The sequence below is a fragment of the Chiloscyllium plagiosum genome, unplaced genomic scaffold (assembly GCF_037043375.1).
Source record: "Chiloscyllium plagiosum isolate Xiang-an unplaced genomic scaffold, Cpla_swu_hap1 HiC_scaffold_25, whole genome shotgun sequence".
NCBI lineage: Eukaryota > Metazoa > Chordata > Chondrichthyes > Orectolobiformes > Hemiscylliidae > Chiloscyllium > Chiloscyllium plagiosum.
In genome coordinates this window covers 59270925-59292929 of record NW_028270163.1, presented here as the reverse complement: position 1 = coordinate 59292929, position 22005 = coordinate 59270925, and the positions used below count along the sequence as shown (strand labels likewise).

Below are 22005 nucleotides of genomic sequence, written 5' to 3'. Positions count from 1 at the left end.
TCTCTCTCTCTCTCTCTGTGTGTCTGCCTGTCTCTGTCTCTCTCTCTCTCTCTCTCTCTCTCTCTCTCTCTCTCTCTCTGTGTGTCTGCCTGTCTCTCTGTCTCTCTCTCTCTGTGTGTCTGCCTGTCTCTCTGTCTCTCTCTGTCTCTCTGTGTGTCTGCCTGTCTCTCTGTCTCTCTCTCTCTCTCTGTGTGTCTGCCTGTCTCTCTGTCTCTCTCTCTCTCTCTGTGTCTGCCTGTCTCTCTCTCTCTCTCTGTGTGTCTGCCTGTCTCTCTCTCTCTCTCTCTCTCTCTCTCTCTCTCTCTCTGTGTCTGCTGTCTCTCTGTCTCTCTCTCTCTCTCTGTGTGTCTGCCTGTCTCTCTCTGTCTCTCTCTCTCTGTGTGTCTGCCTGTCTCTCTGTCTCTCTCTCTCTGTTGTCTGCCTGTCTCTCTGTTCTCTTCTCTCTCTCTGTGTGTCTGCCTGTCTCTCTGTCTCTCTCTCTCTCTCTCTGTGTCTGCCTGTCTCTCTCTCTCTTCTCTCTCTCTCTCTCTCTGTGTGTCTGCCTGTCTCTCTCTCTCTCTCTGTGTGTCTGCCTGTCTCTCTCTCTCTCTCTCTCTGTGTCTGCCTGTCTCTCTCTCTCTCTGTGTGTCTGCCTGTCTCTTTCTCTCTCTCTCTCTCTCTCTCTGTGTCTGCCTGTCTCTCTGTCTCTCTCTCTCTCTCTCTCTGTGTGTCTGCCTGTCTCTCTGTCTCTCTCTCTGTGTGTCTGTGTGTGTGTGTGTCTTTGCTCTGTGTCTGCCGCTCGCTCGCGCTCTGTGTCTGCCGCTCGCTCGCGCTGTATGACCTGTATTATAACCTGTACTCTAATTGCCTGTCCCTTCACACTTGCCAAATGTTTTGTTGTTGTGGAATTATTTTTTTCTCTATGTAATCAGAATCCCTGCAGTGTAGAGGGAGTTCACACTGGCCTTCCGAAGAGCATCCCACCCCCAGGCCCATACCCCTACCTTTTCCATGTAATCCTGCATTTCCCATGACGAACTCACCTAACCCACGCATCCCTGGACACTATGAGCAATTTAGCGTGGCCAATCCAACTAACTTGCACATCTTTGGACTGTGGGAGGAAACCACAATGAGAACCTGCAAAATGCACACGGTGGCCCGAGGCTGGAATTGAACCTGGAGTAACGAGGGAGCAGTGCTAACCACTGAACCACCAGTGCCACCAATTATGAAAGGACTGCCCTCAAAATCTGGGTTTAAAATGTCCAGAACATTTTATGTTTACTTTTAAATATTTCAAATAGTCTGTTCTTTGACTCAATTCCTACATGATTTGATTTCTTCCTAGGTTGAAGCACTATTCTGACTTTTAATCTGAGACTTTGGTAAGTGGTTGTCCATTTTTCCTGTGGTTACTTACATGTACAGTTGTGTGTGAAAATTGTAGTGTATGTGTTTGCTGGCTGCTCACAGGGAGTTGGACTCAGCCACTAATTTCCCAATTTGCACTCCATCTGAGGGCAGTTCCTCAATGCCAGATGGTAATTTACAGTGGGTAGTAAATGACCTCCGCTGAAAATGTGTTGCTGGAAAAGCGCAGCAGGTCAGGCAGCATCCAAGGAACAGGAGAATCGACGTTTTGGGCATGAGCCCTTCTTCAGGAATGAGGAAAGTGTGTCCAGCAGGCTAAGATAAAAGGTGGGGGGAGGGGTTTTGGAAATGCGATAGGTGGAGGGAGGTCAAGGTGAGGGTGATAGGCCGGAGTGGGGTGGGGGCGGAGAGGTCAGGAAGATGATTGCAGGTTAGGAAGGCGGTGCTGAGTTCGAGGGATTTGACTGAGACAAGATGGGGGGAGGGGAAATGAGGAAACTGGAGAAATCGGAGTTCATCCCTTGTGGTTGGAGAGTTCCCAGGCAGAAGATGAGGCACTCTTCCTCCAACCGTCGTGTTGCCATGGTCTGGCAATGGAGGAGTCCAAGGACCTGCATGTCCTTGGTGGAGTGGGAGGGGGAGTTAAAGTGTTGGGCTACGGGGTGGTTGGGTTGGTTGGTCCGGGGTGTCCCAGAGGTGTTCTCTGAAACGTTCCACAAGTAGGCGGCCTGTCTCCCCAATATAGAGGAGGTCACATTGGGTACAGCGGATGCAATAGATGGTGTGTGGAGGTGCAGGTGAATTTGTGGCGGATATGGAAGTGTCCCTTGGGGCCTTGGAGGGAAGTAAGGGAGGAGGTGTGGGCGCAAGTTTTGCATTTCTTGCGGTAGCAGGGGAAGGTGCCGGGAGTGGAGGTTGGGTTGGTGGGTGGTGTGGATCTGACGAGGGAGTCACGGAGGGAGTGGTCTTTTCGGAACGCTGATAGGGGAGGGGAGGGGAGGGAAATATATCACTGGTGGTGGGGTCCGTTTGGAGGTGGCGGAAATGACGGCGGATGATACATTGTACATGGAGGTTGGTGGGGTGGTAGGTGAGGACCAGTAGGGTTCTGTCCTGGTGGCGGTTGGAGGGGCGGGGCTCAAGGGCAGAGGAGCGGGAAGTGGAAGAGATGCGGTGGAGGGCATCGTCGACTACGTCTGGCGGGAAATTGCAGTCCTTGAAGAAGGAGGCCATCTGGGTTGTACGGTTTTGGAACTGGTCCTCCTGGGAGCAGATGCGGCGGAGACGAAGGAATTGGGAATATGGGATGGCGTTTTTACAGAGGGCAGGGTGGGAGGAGGTGTAGTCTAGGTAGCTGTAGGAGTCGGTCGGTTTATAGTAGATGTCCGTGTTGATTCGGTCACCCGAGATAGAAATGGAAAGGTCTAGGAAGGGGAGGGAGGAGTCTGAGATGGTCCAGGTGAATGAAATCCTTCAGGAACTCCAATTGACAGTGATCACTAGTAAACCTGGAAAGTTGCAAAGCTTTCATTGTACTGCAGGTGGTTGATGCTGCTGTCTACAGCAATTTAAAATAATTATACAGACCAGAAGTTGGCTAGTCAGCCCACTGTGCCTGTGTTGGCTCTTACAAAGAGTGAGGCAATTAGTCACATATCCTTTACTCATAATTTTTACATTTTCTTTTACTCTAAGTTGTAAATCTTCCCTTGTATTTATCTAATTCCCTTCTGAAAGATACATTGAATCTACTTCCATTGCCCTTCACATAGCACATTCCAGATCCCAATGCACTCATTAAAATGGCACTCTGCACTTTGTCAGGTATGAACATGTTCTCCTGTACCTGTTGAAAACAGTTAAGAGGTATCTCCTGAAATTGTTTCTTGTCTTTCAGAAGAAGAACAGATTCTGTTTTGGACACGTAGCTCTCCGGGAACAGCCATTACTTTTGATGTGGCACCACAAGCTGGAGCACAGTCTCATCAGTTGGATTCTCCACTACAGAGGCAGCTCATAGCTTGGTCTGAGGGGAGCTCCAAGCATTTCGTAAAGAAGTAGAGCTCTTTGTTTCTATTAAATAAATTGACAGTGTGATGGGTTTTCAGATTGGCTCTTGTCCCAGTCCTTTTTAGATAATAAACGGAATGTATCCATCTAGCTGTGATGTCAGTGTTGGTACAGTGGGGGCATATAGGGTCCTCTGAAAGACCAGCACTGGGTGAGATGGATGTGGTACTGTATCTGTGTTTCAAACTCCATATATGCATGACGTTACTCGCCCTATCACATGATTCACAATGAACCAGAGCAGAGGTCTCACTGTACTGCAGTATCGATCTGATCACTGAGGTACACTTCATCTTCTGTAAGGGAGCAATATGTGGATTGTACAGAGTGGAGGCTGTACTCCGGTCTGTTAGAGTGAAGATTGATGGAGCCTTACATGACTGAATTGAACCCAATGGAAGCCAAGTCCTGCTTTTGTTGCATTTGTAATGAGATACCTGGTGGGAGAACCTTTTGGCTCCTGTTGAGTGGTCTGGAACCCTGATGTTGTGCACTGTATCTGATGGGTAGAGACTACTCTGCACTGAACACAGCCCAAAATGTCAGCAAGCACTCACTATCAAAGAATATTTTGTTGAATTTATTAATGGCAGCCATTTAAAAGCTGTCACTTTTTAATTAAAACTCATATTAACATAATTATAATTCATTCCAAAGAATGTTCAGATATAATTAATTAATGCCTCGTCACATTTAATTTCACTGCTTGGCAATTTAATCAGTGCAATTAAAACGACAACACATCATTTAAAAGATAAATTAAAAGCTGAGAAAGATGTTTGCACTCTTCTAATCAGATAAGTGCCAACAATGTAAAATCTGAGAAGTCCCAATTAATTGCATGCAAATCCTGTACATCTACGCAATTATATCTGATATTAACCAACATACAATGTACATTTCACAGAATCCCAATATCACAGCATGTAGGAGTCATTTAATTCCACTTGCAGATCTCTTTGTTAAAAATTGACGCTTTTTGTTAAAGCATGAAATGTCAGTGTTATTTATATTACATGATGTTATAATCTTAGATGTTTCCGCTCTCCATTCACATACACAAGCATAATTAGGTGGTTAGGGACTAGTGGGGCACAGCAGTTGCACAGATCTGCAAAGGCATCTCTATCCTAAATGCTTGGATGAGCAATGCCGGAGGACATCCCCTAGTGTTATAACAGCTGTGATTTAATGGGTTGCACTCTCCTTAGAGTCAGAAGATGGTGAGAAACGGAAGCATGAACCTAAAAATCAGGCTGATTCCCAGTGCAGTACTGAAGGAGTGTGGGTGCTCTGTCTGCGGTAAGATTTTGAACCAAGGCCCTAGTATCCCCCTGCTGATAATTGTAAACAATTCCATGCTTTCCTTTTTAAGAAGAGTTTGTTTGTTTGTTTGCTGGGGGTGTTCTGTCTGGTGTACTGGGCAAAATGTATCCATTAACCAACATGACTAAAGTTTGTTATTGGATCATTATCACTTCCCTCTTTTCAAGATCTTGCTGTGTGTAAATTGAGTACTGTACAGATTGTTATGAGAATGGAAGTGTTCTTGTTTTTATTTGCTTTTCTCTAAGCCTACTCTCTCTTTTTCACAATAATAATTGCTTCTGTGTGAGCTGTAAAAGAATTTCTATTTATATAGAAACTTTAATGTACAAAATCCTTTATGAAGTGTTTTTTTCACAAGTGTTATACAGAATTTTATATGGATGGTAATGCCGGACATGTTAGACGCCCGAATAAAACTTGGCTTGATAGATCACATGTTTAATTTTTGCAGTTAGTTGCTGTGGTGGCTAGTCAGTGAAACATTCACAGAACATAAGAACTAGGAACAGGAGTAGACCGTTCGGCCCTTCAAGCCTGTTCCGCCACTCAATAAGATCATGACTGATCTTTTCATGGACTCGCCTCCACTTACCCATGCTCTCACCATAGCCTTTGTTCAAAAAAAAAATCTATCTTAACTTTAAAAATGTTCACTGAAGTAGCATCGACTACTTTACTGGGCAAGGAATTCCATAGGTTAGCAACACTCTGGGTTCCTTCTCAATTCAGTCCGAAATCTGCTCCCTCTACTCTTGAGGCTATCCCCTCTTCACGCGCCAGTGGAAACATCCTCTCTACTTCTATCTTATAAAATTATGAAGGGAATAGATATGTTTCTATAAGATTCCCCCTCATTCTTCTGTATTCCCATGAATATAATCCCAGTCTACTCAGTCTATCCTCAACACCAGAATCAACTGAGTGAATCTCCTCTCCCAGTGCATCCTTTCTCAAGTAAGGAGACCGAAATTGCACACAGTACTCCAGGTGTGGCCTCACCTACACCCTATGCAGGTGCAAAATAACCTCCCTGCCTTTCATTTCAATCCCTTTAGCAATGAAGGACAACATTCCGGTTGCCTTAATTACTTGTTATACCTGCAGGCCAGCATTCTGTGATTCATGCACAAGGACACCCTCTGCAGAGCAGCATGCTGCAAGTTTTTATCATTCAAGTAATAGTCCTTTATACTGTTACTGCTACCAAAATGGATAACTTGCCCACTTACTCAAAATATCTATGTTCTTCTGTTTCACAGTTCACTGCACACTTTGTTCTGCTACTCATCTTAGTGTCGTCTGCAAACTTTGACACAGTCCAAGTCATCTATATAAATTGTAAATTATTGTGGTCCCTGAGGCACTCCACTCGTCACTGATTACCAACCAGAAAAGCACTATTTATCCCCACTCCTTGCTTCTTGTTAGTAAACCAATCCTCTGTCCATACAAACACTTTATTTGTAACACAATACAACCTTCTCTTATGCAGCAGCCTCTTGTGCGGCACCTTGTCGAAGGCCTTTTGGAAATCTAGATACACCACATCCACTGGGTCCCCATTGTCCACCTTGCACATAAATCTTCATAGAATGCCAAAAGATTTGTTAGGCATGACCTGCCCTTTAAGAACTCATGCTATGTCTGCCGAATGGGACAATTTGTATCGAGATGCCTTGCTATTTCTTCCTTGATAATAGACTCCAGCATCTTCCCCACTACAGAGGTTAAGCTAACCAGTCTATAATTCCCCATCTTTTGTCTACCTCCCTCTTTAAACTGTGGCATCACATTTGATGTTTTTCAATCTGCTGGGACTACCCCAGCGTCCAACGAATTTTGGAAAATTACCACAAGTGCACTTGCTATTTCTCCCATAGCAAGAGAGATGGTACTACCATCTCTTTTAGTACCCTGGGATGCATTCCATCAGGGCCAGGAGATCCTTCCGTCCATTAGCTTGCCCAACACTACCTCTTCCATAATAATGATTGTTTCCAGGTCCTCACTTTTGTCTCTGTCAATTACTGGCGTATCTGTGTCCTCTGCTGTGAAGACTGATACAAAATGCCTGTTCAATGCCTCAGCCATTTCATCATATCCCATAAGTAAACGCCCCTTCTCATCCTCTAAAGGACCAATGTTTAGACACTTTTTTTTGTTTCATATATTTATAGAAACATTTGCTATCTGTCTTTATATTCTGTGCCAGTTTTTTTTTCCTCATGTTCTATCTTACTTCTCTTTATAGCTCTTTTTGTAGCTTTCTGTTAACCTTTAAAGTTTTCCCAGCCTTCTAGTTTCTTGCTGTCCTTGGCCAATTTGTATGCCTTCTATTTCAATTTGATAGCCTATCTTATTTTCTCAGATACCCATGGTAGATTATGCCTTCTCTTACAGTCTTTCCTTTTCACTGGGACATACTTTTGCTGAGCACTTTGAAAGATTGCACTGAAAGTCCTCTACTAGTCGTCATTATGAGGCTGCAGGTGTTCTTTGATAGCCTTAATAGTGTAATAACCTTATGTGTTGCTATGTACAGAAGACAGTTACAAATATCTTAGCATAAAACAAAATTTTAACGATTTCCCAATTCTATCCTTTTGCAGATACACAATTCCATGGAAATTTCACTCCTTTCTCAGCTAGGGTTTTAATTAATCTGACTCAGTTTCTTTTTCTTGGACCTCAGGCAAAATTTTACAATTCCTTTCAGAGTCTGTTGGCTCGAATCTTCAATTCTGATGGCCTGAACTATCTTAGAGCTAACAATTTGAAGACTTTTATATAAGCTCTTTTCATTTGGAAACTCCAGAGACTACAAAACAATTATGCTGAGCTGGTTTGATTCCTCTGCTCCACATTGTGATCTATTTACTCTGCCTGTCATAAACTCATCAGTTTAAACATTTCCATCCATTAATATCTAGACAGATTACTGAAATTGCAAACCTTCTTAGAAGTGATGTGTTTAGACCAATATTCAAGTGACTTTCTGATCTTAAAAGACCTTCACTGGGCTAATCAAAATGCATTATCTCTATTTTTAGAGAAGTCCAAATTCCAAAAATAGTAATGTTTATCACAGTGACATACAGGGAGACATTAGGCACAGAAGTTGGTAGGTTTTAAGAAGTTCCTTAAAGGAGGAGTGAAAGGCAGAGACGTTTATGGGAGGAATTCCAGGGTTTAGGTCATAAGCAATTGGAAATGCAGCTGCCAATGTTGGAGGAATCAAAATTGGGGATTCTTCAGAGGATTGGAGGAGTACAAAGACCTCTGAGGATGTAGTACAGGAGGAAAGTACAGAGAAGGAGACTACAGGGATATAAAGGTGAGTATTTTAAATTCAAGATGTTTCCATTTCAGGAGCCATTAGAGTGAATGCAGGTGATGTGCGAATGGCACTTGGTGTCTCGGAAGAGCTCTGGTTTCTGGAGGATCAGGAGAATATTGGAATAGCTGCATCTAGACGTAGCAGAAGAATGGTTGAGGTTTTCAGTTGCTGGAGAGCAGTGGCAATAGGGCTGATATGTTGGGATCCACTGATATACTTTTGAAGTACGGTGTCTGTTCTCATCAATCTACCATCTTGGCCATGAAAACAAGTTAAGAAGACTCTGATTGATTGGTTTTGTAGGAAAGATGATGGCTGAGAGGAGACATGTTAGAGGGATACAAATTTATGAGAGGCCTAGACAGGGTGGATATTCAGGGTGGAAGTTTCAATTACAAGGGGGCACCGGTTCAAGGGGAGAGGGGTAGAGTTTAATGGAGATGTGTGAGGGACACTTTTCAGACAGAGCATGGTAGGTGCTTGGAGCGCACTGCCAGAAGAGGTGGTGGAAGCTGGGATGTTAGCAACATTTAAGAGGCATCTGGATGGTTACACAAATAGGAGGGAATAAAGGGATAAGGGCAAAAGATTTATGTTTTTAGTTTGGTTAGGGCACGATGATTGGTGGACTGAAGGGCCTGTTCGTGTGCTGTACTTCTCTTTTATTCTTTGTTCTTTCGTTCTAGTATGAAAATAACTAAATCTAATTATATTTGTCAAAAATAGAACTTGGGGTGGGAGCCAAGTTCTAAAACAGAGACATGGGACTTCATTCTGATGTCTCATCTAAAAGATGATCCTCCTGATAGTGCAGCATCCCCTCAGTAATACATTGGATCAAAGAGTTAAATAAAGATATTTCTGTACAAAGCTGGAGGCTGAGTTTGCAGAATGAAGTGTTGCAGAATGAGAGATTTGGCTGGTGTTGCTTCTTTATAGTTGCTATTTTGTTCACCACTTTTTACTCTCAATATTTTCTCCACTCGTTTGTACCACCAATGAATCCTTAGATAAATTACAAACAACTGCAATTCAAGAGTTTTACTCTAGCATTGACACCTTGCTATTGTGTTACTTATGAGCACATGTGCACATTGAGATTTCTGAACTCTTAGTCATTGTGGCTGTTATTGAACATCTTCCTCAGTTATGGAATCATCTTCCACATTGAATCCTTAAGTTTGTTTTTCAGGATCAGACAGAAGAGGCTTTAACAGTGGGGGGGGGGGGGGGGTAACTGCATTTGGCAATTTAATCTCATTAGCAGAAATAACAAGAAGGCTTTTGGCTGGAGAAACTTTAACAGGAGTGGCAGCACATATGAAGAGAGAAACAGAGCTAACACTCTGAGTCCAATGCAATTCCTTGGAACCTGAGCCCTTCAGTTCTGAAAAAGAATCAATACACTCAATGTTAACTGTTTTTCTTTCCACACATCATTGTCAGACCTTCTGAGTTTCCTCAGCAACTTCTGCTCAGAATTTCAGCATCTACAGTGTTTTGCCTTTATCTGAGATTTTAATTCACTGCCAGAAATTGCATAAAGAGCACAGTGAATCTGGTAATTATATAACATAATAATCTAATTCTGGGCTTGATTTCAGGCATTTTCCTCCATTCTCATCCCTTGTGTTTATATAGCACAATTAACGTAGTGAACTATCCACAGGAGTGTAAATCAGAAAAAAAAATCAATTTCATAATAAAGAATTAGGACAGGTTACCAAACACTTGGCCACAGAGGTGGATTTTGAGAAACATCTAAAGGAAAATGAGGTGAAGAGATAGGGTGACAGTATGGTTAAATGTAATGAAAATAATTTGCTTACAGCGTAATCACCAATTGGATGAGTTGCACCAAAAGGCTTCTTTTCAGTGTTGAAATTTATATTGTACAATTACTTTTGTGGCCTAGCTGTGTTTATTAAGTTGCACCACTAGATGGTGGTGTTATATCAAACTATTTATTGGCCTGGGTTATTGGGCGTCAACAGCAAAGGCAGCATTTATTGATAGTTGTCCCTTAAGAAGGTGGTGGTGAGCAGCCACCTTGAACCGCTGCAGTCCACCTGCTGTGGTTACACCCACCTGCTGTCATTAGGGAGGGAATTCAGGACTTTGACTCAGTGGAACTGAAGGAATGGTGATATATTTCCAAGGCAGGATGGTGAGTGACGGGGAGTGGTGTTCCCATGCATTTGTGGCTCTTGTTCCTCTAGATGGAAGTGGGAAAGCATGGACTAGTGGTATTATTGTTAAACTGTTAAATCAGAACTCACTCAATGTTTTGGGGACCCAGGTTCAAATCTTGCCCTGGCAGATGGTGGCATTTGACTTCAATAAAGAACTTGGAATTAGGGATCTAATAATGGCCATAAAATCATTGTTGGAAAAAACCCATCTGGTTGACTAATGTCCTTTAGGAAAGGAAACTGCCATCCTTACCTAGTCTGGCCTATATGTGACTCCTGACACACTGCAAACTATTTGACTCTGAACTGCCCTCTGGGTAATTAGGGATGGGTGGTAAATGCTAGTGTAGTCATAGAGGTCCACATTCCATTAATAATTTTAAAAAAAAACATGATTGTGGGTTTGAAGGATGCTATCTGAGGATCTTTGGTGAATTTCTGCAGTGCATCTTGTAGATAGTACACACTGCTGCTACTGAGTGCCGGTGGTGGAGGGAGTGGATATTTATGGATGTGGTGCCAATCAAACAGACTCCTTTGTCCTGTATACTGTAAAGCTTCTTGAGTGTTGATGGAGCTGCACCCATCCAGGCAAGTGAGGAGTATTCCATCACATCCCTTGTAGACAGTGGACAGGCTCTGGGGAGTCAGGAGGTGCGTTGCACACTGATCTGCTCCTGGAGCCAGGCTTGCACTGCGTTCACACCTGAATCAGGGTGTTGTGACCAGATGAGGAGCTGTGGGATGGTTCTCCTTTTTACCAATGCCTTGTTTGACTGAAGCAGATTTTTTAAAGAAAGGATATACTTGCCAATCCAGTTTAACTGTTTATGTCTGTGACTAACTTTCCCTCTATTTTTTCTACTATGTGAAACCTTCCAGCAGCTGTGCAACTTTGGCTATGACCATAAAGGACACAAGTGGGCAGGTTTACCTGTGTTTATTTTATAAAGGATAAAAAACCGTGTTTATTGTTCTTGACCTGGAGTAAAGGAAATAGTAAAAATGCTCCTAGTTGATGTGTACACACACTCTCAAACTTCACACATGCAGACAAATAGATTGCAGAGTCCATTAAAAATTGAAACCACAGCCCTTGAAGGCAGCTTGCTTGATTGAATCCAGGCTGGACTCGGTATTCCTGCTAGTTGCTGTGTTGAGGTGATTCCAAGATGCAGAATAATGACTCACCTGTTCTTCTGGTGATTGCAGTCATTGGATTGAGTTCTGGAAGAATTCCTGTGGTACCTGCAGAGACAAAATTAGCAAATGGTTCAAAACCTACAAGTTCAACAGGAAGAGAGAGTGGCAATCCTTTTCAGTCTTTAATGCTTCAGTGTGTAGTTCACAGAGGAAAAACAAGTGCTTAACACAAAGGGTTAGCTATCTTGTCGTATGACCTCTCTCCAATTAACCAGTAACCCAAATCTGATTGTGGTTAGTGGATTCCAGGCTTGTCTTGCTTGATGAGGTTACGCTTCGGCAGATTTCTAACAGATACAGAGTCCCAAAACCTGATCACATTGAATAGTTTGTCTCTACCCAGTTGAGTATCCACATGATTGTTGAGATTGCTTTGGTAATGGGAAGCTGATAGACCTGATTCATAGTCCTTATGTTGTTACTGGTGATGTTTTACAGACTGGCTATTCCCATTTGAATGGAGTTTAAATGTAGAAGGCACAGTGATACAAATATTCACTTGTCTTTGATTTCAAATCCGTGGAATGTGTTTTAATTCATAAATTCACTTTTATATCTTCGTGGGATGGCAAGACAGATATCTGAAGAAAGGCACTGGGCCAGTCAGTCTGTATTCACTGGCTATTGGAAAAATGGGGGCAGAAGATCTTATAGAAACCTATGAAATTCTAACAGAATTAGATTAGGTACATGCAGGAGAGAAGTTTCCGATAACCAGAGAGTCTTGAACCGGTGGTCACAGTCTAAGGATACAAGGACGGCCATTTAGGACTGAGAAATGTCTTCATCCGGAGAGTGAGGAGCATGTGGAACTCTCTGCCACTGAAGGTCGTTGAGGCTAAAACATTGAATGTTTTCACAAAAGGGATTAGATATAGTTCTTATGCCTAAGGGATTGAATGATATGGAGAGAAAGCAGGAACAGGGCACTGAGTTGGATGAATAGCCCTGATCACATTGAATGATGGAGCAGGCTCAACGGGCTGATCTTTAAGAGAATTGTGCTTCTGTGTGCTCTATATGGTTTATTTTGTTTGGATTGTATGGACACTGGCACTGCAGGCTGTACTGTAGTGAATCTATTGAGCTTAGTTTGACAGCAAATCTCTAGTGTTTGCTGAGGAAAGTATTTCACAGGCTCCACAGCCTGAAGTTGTTTGTATAAGAAACCATGCCAGAGGTTTCTGGTTATCCGGGGAGACCAGTTGGTTAATAGAAGCAGTTTATCTTGTGTTCAGAGGTGGTGCATTTCAGTGTAAATCCTGACATAGGCAATGATGCAGTTTTAAAGGGGGAGTGGGATTATGGAGGTCTGGGTACAGAAATCGTTGAGCAGGGAAGTTGAGGAGGCTGTTTCAAAAAATAATTAATGGTCCTTGACAAACAAAAAGTGTAAAAGCTGAAAAGTGATGGTAAGTTTCTATGCAGCATTGACTAGGTCTCAGCTGGAGTATTCTGGTCAATTCTGGGCACCAGTCTTTAGGAAGGATGTCTGAGACTTGGACAGAGGTGGGAGGAGGTTTACTAGAATGGGGTCTGGAGAAACTGAGTTGTTCTCCATAGAACAGAGTCATATTGTTTGATTAAGTCAAAGGAGAAGTTGTTTCCAGCATCAGTAGCACTCAGTGAATGGAGGACATGGGCTGAAGGTAATCGGTTAGGGTGGGGAAAGGGCTGTAGAAATGAGGAACTATATCCTGTGACTCAGTGAGATGTTGTGAATTGGAAAGCAGTGTGTGACGATGCTGTGGCTTTGAGAGGAGCATTTTGTCCTTGTTTTGTTTTTGAAGAGAGTTTGTAAGGCAGAGGTTCAGAGCTGTCTACCAGAACCACTGGAGTAAACCGCTTGAGAGGTCTTGGGTTTTGTTTAACAGCCTGAACAGAAATAAGCTCAGGGCTGGCAACAGACAATAAGTAACTCTACTCTGCCCTTCAGCTTGTGACAGCTGTGTTCCTGAGAAACAGAGGAACCAGAGTCAGTTTCCAGTGTGATCTGAGCAGCTAAGGACCGGGGATGTGACAAGCTTCTCCTTGAGGATGTGAGAGGTCTCCACACTGGGAGAGCCTGCTCCCTGTGCTGCTTCATGAAGTATCACACCTTGCACATGCTTTCTCAACCACTCCTGCAGCATTCTTCAACTTCCTCAATGAGTCGTGAAGAAAATAGAAAATAAGGAAATGATAGCAAAGGGAAGCCAGCAGCCGAGGCAGACAGAGTGAGAGTGAGAACTCTGCTCCCTGTGTCCAGGCAGAAGTTTAAATAAATCTGTTCATTTTAGCTGAAGAAAGCCCCCCACTCTGGTCTAAAACAGTAAAAAGCAGTAACCTCCAGGAACAGCTGCTTAAGAACTGTGGAACGTTTCAGTCCCACACTGAGGAAAATCAACTGAAGTACAAAACAGCGAAGAAGGGGTGTACTCGAATTACGCTCCTGGTGTTGAGTGCAGGGCAAACCCATTGCTGCAGCCACAAAGCCAGAGCAATTGGCTTATTTCTGATTGGGATTATTTCTGGAAGATGATTGATGTTTCATGAAGTTAAATTGGTGGGGTTTGAGAGGTGATCCAGCTACAGGGCCTGTTTAAAAAGGTTCTGAGCCAGCCTTTCACAAAGAACACAGGAATAATGTGCAACGAATTACGTGAACAACAGATCAATTATTATCACCTGCGTTCACATTACACCTACCGAATGTTACAAGTATTCCTCTGTATTGGGTCCTCTGCTCCTAAAAGGACCATGTCCTCTCTTTATGCATTTTTCCATTAAACAGGAGTCTTGGGGACAAATGTTCCTGGTGTATTCTCCATATTAACACCTCAAATAAATAGAAACTACAACCTGCCACCACCTCCCCCATCCCCATCCCCACACCCAGCGCCCTGTGTTACTGACTGGCTCTCTACTGATGTTGATCCCTCTCCCTCACACTGTCACTCAGTAAGCCCTCTCCCCCCCAGCGTCCTGTGTTACTGACTGGATCTCACCTTGTGTATTTTTAAAAATTCATTTGTGGGACATGGGTGTCGTTGGCTGATCAGCATTTAATGCCCATCCCTAGTTGCCCCTTGAGAAGGTGGGGGTGAGCTGCCTCTTGAACTGCTGCAGTCCACCTGCTGTGGGTTGACCCACAATGCCCTTGGAGAGGGGATTCCAGAATTTTGACCCAGAGATAGTGAAGGAACAGCGATATATTTCCAAGTCAGGATGCTGAGTGGCTTAGAGGGGAACTTGCAGGGGGTGGTGCTCCCATGTATCTGATGCCCTTGTCCTTCTAGATGGAAGTGGTCATGGGTTTGGAAGATAGATCTGATAGCTCTCATGGGTTTGTCTGAAAATCCTTTTCATAGTACACACTGCTGCTACTGAGCGCCGGTGGTGGAGGGAGGGGGTGATTGTGGATGTGGTGCCAATCAAAGTGGGCTGCTTTGTCCTAGATGGTGTTGAGCTTCTTGAGTGTTGTTGGAGCAGCCCCCATCCAGGCAAGTGGGGAGTATTCCATCCCACTCCTGACTTGTGCCTTGTAGATGATGGACAGGCTTTGGGGAGTCAGGAGGTGAATTACTCATCGCAGTATTCCTAGCCTCTGACCTGCTCTAGTATCCAATGTGTTTATGTGATGAGTTGAGTTTCTGGTCAATTATAACCCCCAAGATGTTGTTAGTGGAGGATTCAGTGAATATCAAGGGTGGATGGTTAGATTGTCTCTTGTTGGTGATGGTCACAGCTTGGTATTTGTGTGGCTCGAATGTTATTTGCCACTTATCAGCACAAACCTGGATATTGTCCAGATCTTGTTGCATTTGATCATGGAGTCCTTCAGTATCTGAGGAGTCGTAAATGCTGCTGAACATTGTACAATCATCAGCAAACATCCCCACTTCTGACCTTATGATGGAGGAAAGGTCATTAATGAAGCAGCTGAAGATGGTTGGGCCTAGGACACTAACCTGAGAAACCCTTGCAGAGATGTCCTGAAGCTGAGATGACGGGCCACCAACAGCCACAATCATTTTCTTGCGTTCTAGGTATGACTCCAACCTGCATGAAGTTGGCCCCTTGATACCCATTGATTCCAGTTTTGCTAGGGCTCCACATTCAATCGAATGCAACCTTGATGTTAGAATCTGTCACTCTGATCTCCCCCCTGGAATTCAGCTCTTTCGTCCATGTTTGAACCAAGGCTATATTGAGGTCAGGAGCTGAGAGGCCCTGGTGGAACCCAAACTGGGTGTCACTGAAGCAGGTTATTGCTGAGCAGGTGCTGCATTGCAATGGATGAGGAGAGAGGGAAGGTGAGAGGAAGGAGGAAAGGATAGAGTGTGAAGATGATGTTGAGGAGTTTGAGGATGAGGGGAAATGGAGATGAGATGGAAGAAGAGAGAGGGGAGGTGAGTGGGCTGATTCTGAGGGGACTGGTCAGGGTCAGATGAGGGTTGGGAGAGGAGGGAATGGCTGTCATCTGTTTCAGTTGAGGAGCTGTGGTGTGACACAGGAACTGTGCGTATCTCACTGTCAATGAGAATGGTACAAAACACAACAAATACTGAGAAATTGGCAGTTTGAAAAAGCAGCAAGTATTCAGTAAGTGCTATTGTTTTCTGGGTCTTGCCATAGTAATGGCCTCAATACCTTGATATACTGTGTCTTTTATTAATGTGTCTTAAATGCTAGTCTCATGATCACCATGTAATAACTGCCGAATGTTGTAAAAGTCCACCTGGTTCACCAATGTCCTTTAGGGAAGGAAACTGCCATCTTACCTGGTTTGGCCTACACGTGACTCCAGACCCACAGCAATAAATGCCTCATCCTGTGAATGAATAAAAACATTGTTACCTCATTGTTCAGGCAGTCATTACTCACCATCTGTGATCTTGGGTGGACAAACTTCACCCCATTTTCTGTCTCAGTCATATTCCCTGTGCTCTCTCCTCCTCCTCCTCCCTCTCTCTCTCTCTCTCGCTCACTCACTCACTCTCACTTTCCATCCTCTCTTCCACTCTCCCTGCCTTACCTTCTACCTCGGCTTTTTCCTGTCAATCTCACTTTGTGCCTCCCACTTTTTCTATAATTATGTTTCTGCTTCATGTTCACTGTTCCATTTTTCGTCTTTTCTCTCGCTCTCCTCACCTCACCTATGCCCTCCCCCTACCCCCCCCACCCCCCCTCTCTCTCTCTCTCTCTCTAGATTTCTCACTCAGTGAGCTAACAGGAGCAGTGGTGATTGGAAGGTTTTCTGATAGGGAGCTGAATCAGAATGTGACACTTGCTCTCTGCCTCTCTCAATCTATGTCGCCGTATCTGTGATTTTGTCTCTCCCACCCCGCCCTGTCTCTATTGTAATCTGCATATCTTGTCAGACTTGTTCCTAGAGAGATTAATCAACTGAAAAATCTAATTTCTGTGGAGAATTGGTTTAGCGTAACAAGCCTGTTGTGGTTGTAATGTTGACTGCAGTCATTGGGACAGATACTGACTGAAAGGCAGTGTAATGTTTTATGAAATCTTTCTCCTAGAGCATGCGGTAGAGTTACAGTGAGGCACTGTGCAGGCATGAGGAAGATCCCACAAACCATACATGATAGATGAGAAAATAAATCTGTGGCACAGTCAGTCAGGGAGCTCAATGTTGACCAAGACCCTCTACCCCTCTCTGTCCAGAGACTGTGCATTGTACACCCTGGAACACATTTCCCACATCATAGGAACTCAATCCCAGTAACAATGTAAATGTTCCCTGATCACACTGAGCTCTCCTGAAATATAAACTCTGTACCTTAACCAGTAACTTCATGCTTCACCCAGGAGACTGTTTGGAGGAGACAGTGTTGGCTGTCTATAACTGTCGAGAGTGTGGTATTGGAAAGGCACAGCTGGTCAGGCAGCATCTGAGGAGGAGGAGAATCGATGTTTCGGGCATATTCACGTTTCGTGAATATATTCATGAATATATCATATTCAGCATAATTGATGTTTCAGGATGAAGGGCTTATGCCCAAAACGACGATTCTTCTGCTCCTCGGATGCTGCCTTACCGGCTGTGCTTTTCCAGCAACACACTCTCGACTCTGATCTCCAGCATCTGTAGTCCTCACTTTCTCCCTGTCTATAACTGAGATGTAGCAGCATTATAGCTGTATTGGTGTACCTGTCATGCAGCATCATGGAGTCCCTACAGTGCAGAAAGAGAACGTTCAGCCCATCAAGTCTACACTAACCCACTGAAGATCCACCCAGCCCCTTACCCCATCCCCATAATCCTGCATTTCCCATGGCTAACACAACCAGCCTGCATATTCCTGGAAACTATGGGGAATTTCCCATCACTACATCAACCCTGCCTGCAGTTCAATATCGCCAATCATAGTGCCACAGATCTGGCTGCTGCTGCTGCTTTCCCCAGAGAGAACCCACCCCCAAGCAGTCCCCTAACAGTGTACCCGTTTGAGAGGGGAATAACTAGAGGGGAATCCTGCACTGCCTGCCCATGTTTACCTGGCTTCCCGTTTGTCACTCAACTCTTCCCTGTCTGTGTAGCCCTTCTTGGTGGTGTGACCAGCTCACTAAACCAGCTACCCACCACATTGCCAGCCTCATGGACACTCCATGGTGAGTCCGTCCACAGCTCCAACCACTCCATGTGGCAAATCAGGAGCTGCAGCTGAACACTTAACCTGCACATCTTTGGATTGTGGGAGAGAAAGTGAAGCATCCAGAGGAAATCCACACAGACATGGAAAGAATGTGCAAACTCCACAGTCGCCTGAGGCTGGAATCAAACCCGGGTCTCTGGTGCTACGAGGCAGCAGTGCTAACCACTGAGCCACCGTGGTCAGTGTAACTGAGTTGGAGCACCGGTGTAATTGTCACAGTTTCAGTGTAACTATGTTGTAAATGTGTCGCAGCACTGATGTAGCTTTGTTTCAGGTCCCAGTGTAAACAGCATCACAGCACTGATATAACAGTATGACTGCACTATCTGTGGGAAATCAGACACCCATCCGGTCTCCATGTGTTCAGCTGCAGCTCCTGATTTGCCACATGGAGTGGTTGGAGCTGTGGACGGACTCACCATGGAGTGTCCATGAGGCTGGCAATGTGGTGGGTAGCTGGTTTAGTGAGCTGGTCACACCACCAAGAAGGGCTACACAGACAGGGAAGAGTTGAGTGACAAACGGGAAGCCAGGTAAACATGGGCAGGCAGTGCAGGATTCCCCTCTAGTTATTCCCCTCTCAAACGGGTACACTGTTAGGGGACTGCTTGGGGGTGGGTTCTCTCTGGGGAAAGCAGCAGCAGCAGCCAGATCTGTGGCACTATGATTGGCGATGTTGAACTGCAGGCAGGGTTGATGTAGTGATAGGGGACTCTATAGTTAGGGGCGCAGATTGGTGTTACTATGGACATGAGCAAGACACTGACTGTCACAGTAGTGTCATGAGATGGATAACAAAGTGATTAGCAGACAGGAAACAAAGAGTCAGTAAATTTACAGATGGCAGGCAGTGACTAGTGGGGTTATACAGGGATCTGTAATAGGACCCAGCTATTCACAAGGTATGTTTATGATTTAGGTGAGAGAACTAAATGAAATATCTCCAAATTTGCAAGCGACACAAAGGTGGGAGGGAAAGTGAGCTGTGAGGAGAATGCAGAGATCCTTCAGTGGGATTGGACAGGCTGAGTGAGCGGGCAGATGCATGACAGATGGAGTATAATGTGGATCAATGTGAGCTTATCCATTTTGGTAGAAAACGCAAGAGGCAGAAGAGTATCTGAATAGGATAGATTGGGAAAGGGCGAGGTGTAACCAGAGCTTGGTGTCCTTGTACACCAGTTGCTGAAGGTCAGCTTTGCAGGTAAGTAGAATGTTGACTTTCGCAGGGAGAGGATTCGAGTCCAACAGCAGTGATGTAATGCTGCAGTCGGACAGGATCTTGGTGAGACCACACCTGGAGTATTGTGTGCAGGTTTAGTCATCTTATCTGAGGGAGGATGTTCTGGTGATAGAAGGAGTGCAGTGAAGGTTTCCCAGACTGATTCCTGGGATGGAGGACTGATGTGTGAAGAGAGATCGGATCAGTTAGGATTATATTCACTGGATTTAGAAGAATGAGGGGGATCTCATAGGAACCTGTAAAATTCTGACAGGACTAGACATAGTAAATGCAGGAAGGGTGTTCCCAATGACCAGGTTATCCAGAACCAGGGGTCACAGTAAAAGGATACAGAGATGGGGAGAGGTGTCTTTACCCAGACAGGGTGGAGCCTGTGGAGTGCTCTAGCACAGGTAGCAGTTGAGGCCAAAACACTGAATGTTTTCAAGAAGGGGTTAGATATCGTTCCTAGGGCCAAAGGGGTCAAAGGGTATGGGGAGAAAGCTGGAACAAGGGACTAAGTTGGACAATCAGCTGTGATCTAATAATCACATTAAATGGCGGAGCAGGCTGGAAGGGTTGGATAGTCTATGGCAGCTCTTAGTTTCTACGTTTCTCTGTTACACCTTTCACAACATCAGGATTTTTACAGCCAATGAGGTATGTTCAAAGTCTCTGTTGTCATTGTAGGAAAGTCCATTTGGTGATCCCACAAACAGAAACATGGTCAGGACAAGATAATGTGTGTTGATGATTTCATTTGAGGGTTAATTATTATTCGCAGGCCTAGGGAAAACACTCAGACTGTTCTTCGGTGGCTGTGGTGGACCCTTACCTCAGTGTGGTATGGTTTACCATCTGACCCGAAAGGAGGCTTCTGTGTCAGTGCAGCACTGTGTTGGTGCTGCATGGTCAGACTCTCACACTGTCACCATGCCACAGCAGCTGCTGTGGGTCTGATTTCATTCATTCCCACAAATGAAGCTGTGAGGGCAGCCTCTGTCAGCTTGTTTCCCCAATTACAATGTCTGTCTTACAAGAGCAGCTAGAATAAACCTGTGTCCAACACCAGGCACCAGAGCTCAGAACTGAGCAAGTGTAAAATTCTCAGCAGTTAAATTAACTGCTTCTCCCCCCAGACCTCAGTGCATCAGCAAACTGCTTATGAAAACGAAACAGTGAAATCATCAAACCTGCAGCAATTAACAATCTCTAAAATTGAATTACAGACTGGAATCAAATCAAGAGGTTCGGGGTGGGTTATATACTGAATAATAGATACCCAGGAGTGAGTTACAGACTGGAATCTAATCAAGGGGTTGGGGTAGTTTTCATACAGAATAACAGATATCCGGGAGGGAGTTACAGACTGGAATTTAATCGAGGGGTTCGGGGTGGTTTATATACAGAATAACAGGTACCAGGGGTGTGTTGCAGACTAGAAAGTAATCAAGGGGTTCGATGGGCTGTTTATGGAATGCTCTGTTGATTTTGCTGGGATAGCTGAGAACATGTCAATGGAGGGAATTCCTTTGAACTTGTGTTAGTAACAAATATTCTCAGCACTTTTCATCCTTCACCTGGTCTTCCCTGTGTCTCACTTCCTTTAATTTCACCTTGTTCAAACTCTGCTGCCTGTGTCTTTATTTTCCCTGAGATTCATTCACCGATTTCCCCAATCCCGCCCCCCCCCACCGGCTCAGTGCCAACTATTTTATGGTCCAGCGATGGGCCGATTTAAAAATTATTTCAAATTTGACATTTTTCACTCCTTCTGTCCCCACAATCCTCGAGATCTTTAATCCTGGTCTCTCACTCACTTTGTTTTGATGGTGCCACCATTAGCAGCCCTGAACTTTCATCCTGCAGCTCTCTCTGTCAAACTCTTACCTCCTTTATGGGTGGACGTTATCATTTTGATTGAGGTTTTGGTCACCTGACCAGGTATTAAGTTTTGTTTAATAACAATCCTGTGAAGCAGCTTGGAACATGACTACATTGAGCACACAATATAAATGCTTACTGTTATTAATTTAAATTAGAAGCTTATTCGGCCTTGAGTAAAATCCCGGCTCTCACGCAGATTAATGAGAACATTGCAGGTACAGCATCTGATTTGTTCTCTGTTTGACTGAATAATTCTGTGTCAATTTCTAGCTGATGCCTTATTACTATAAACAATCACTGCTTCTTAATTCTCTCCGCAGGGAGCAGAGTTTAACTCGTTTTCACTCTAGCTTCCCCGCATTTATTAATACTGCAAGTCCCTGCACCCAGAGCAACTTTACGTTGCCTGTCTCCTGCTATTTTTATTAAACACATTTTATTGCTCATCAATGTGAAGGATGTGAGCACAGGGAATCTGACTTTTTACATCGATTGGCATCACGGGGTTAGATACAGCGTTAAGCTCCATCGACACTGTTCCTGTCAAACACTGCCAGGACAGCGAGAGGAGGATTCAAATCCAGAAAATTTAAACATATTATTTCATGCAATATCATAATTATGATATTAATTCCTGTGTTTTTGAATAATAACATTGGGATGTTTTACGATCACCTGAGATAGGAACGGAGGCTTAAAAGTCTCTCCAACAGCAATGACAGACTTTCCAACAGCAATGACCATCTCTCTCTAACA

General features: G+C 44.2%; 2 protein-coding genes across 2 annotated transcripts in view; one reads left to right on the top strand and one right to left on the bottom strand.

Annotated features, from left to right (window-relative positions):
- Positions 1-5182, top strand: part of utp18 (UTP18 small subunit processome component) — a 50213-nt gene extending 45031 nt beyond the window's left edge. The window contains exons 13-14 of the mRNA XM_088000771.1: positions 1331-1367; positions 3251-5182. Coding sequence (XP_087856897.1) covers positions 1331-1355 — 25 coding nt within the window. The 3' untranslated portion in view covers positions 1356-1367; positions 3251-5182. The remainder of the gene's footprint in view (positions 1-1330; positions 1368-3250) is intronic.
- Positions 1-22005, bottom strand: part of LOC122562312 (nucleoside diphosphate kinase) — a 682191-nt gene that overhangs the window by 51176 nt on the left and 609010 nt on the right. The window lies entirely within an intron of this gene.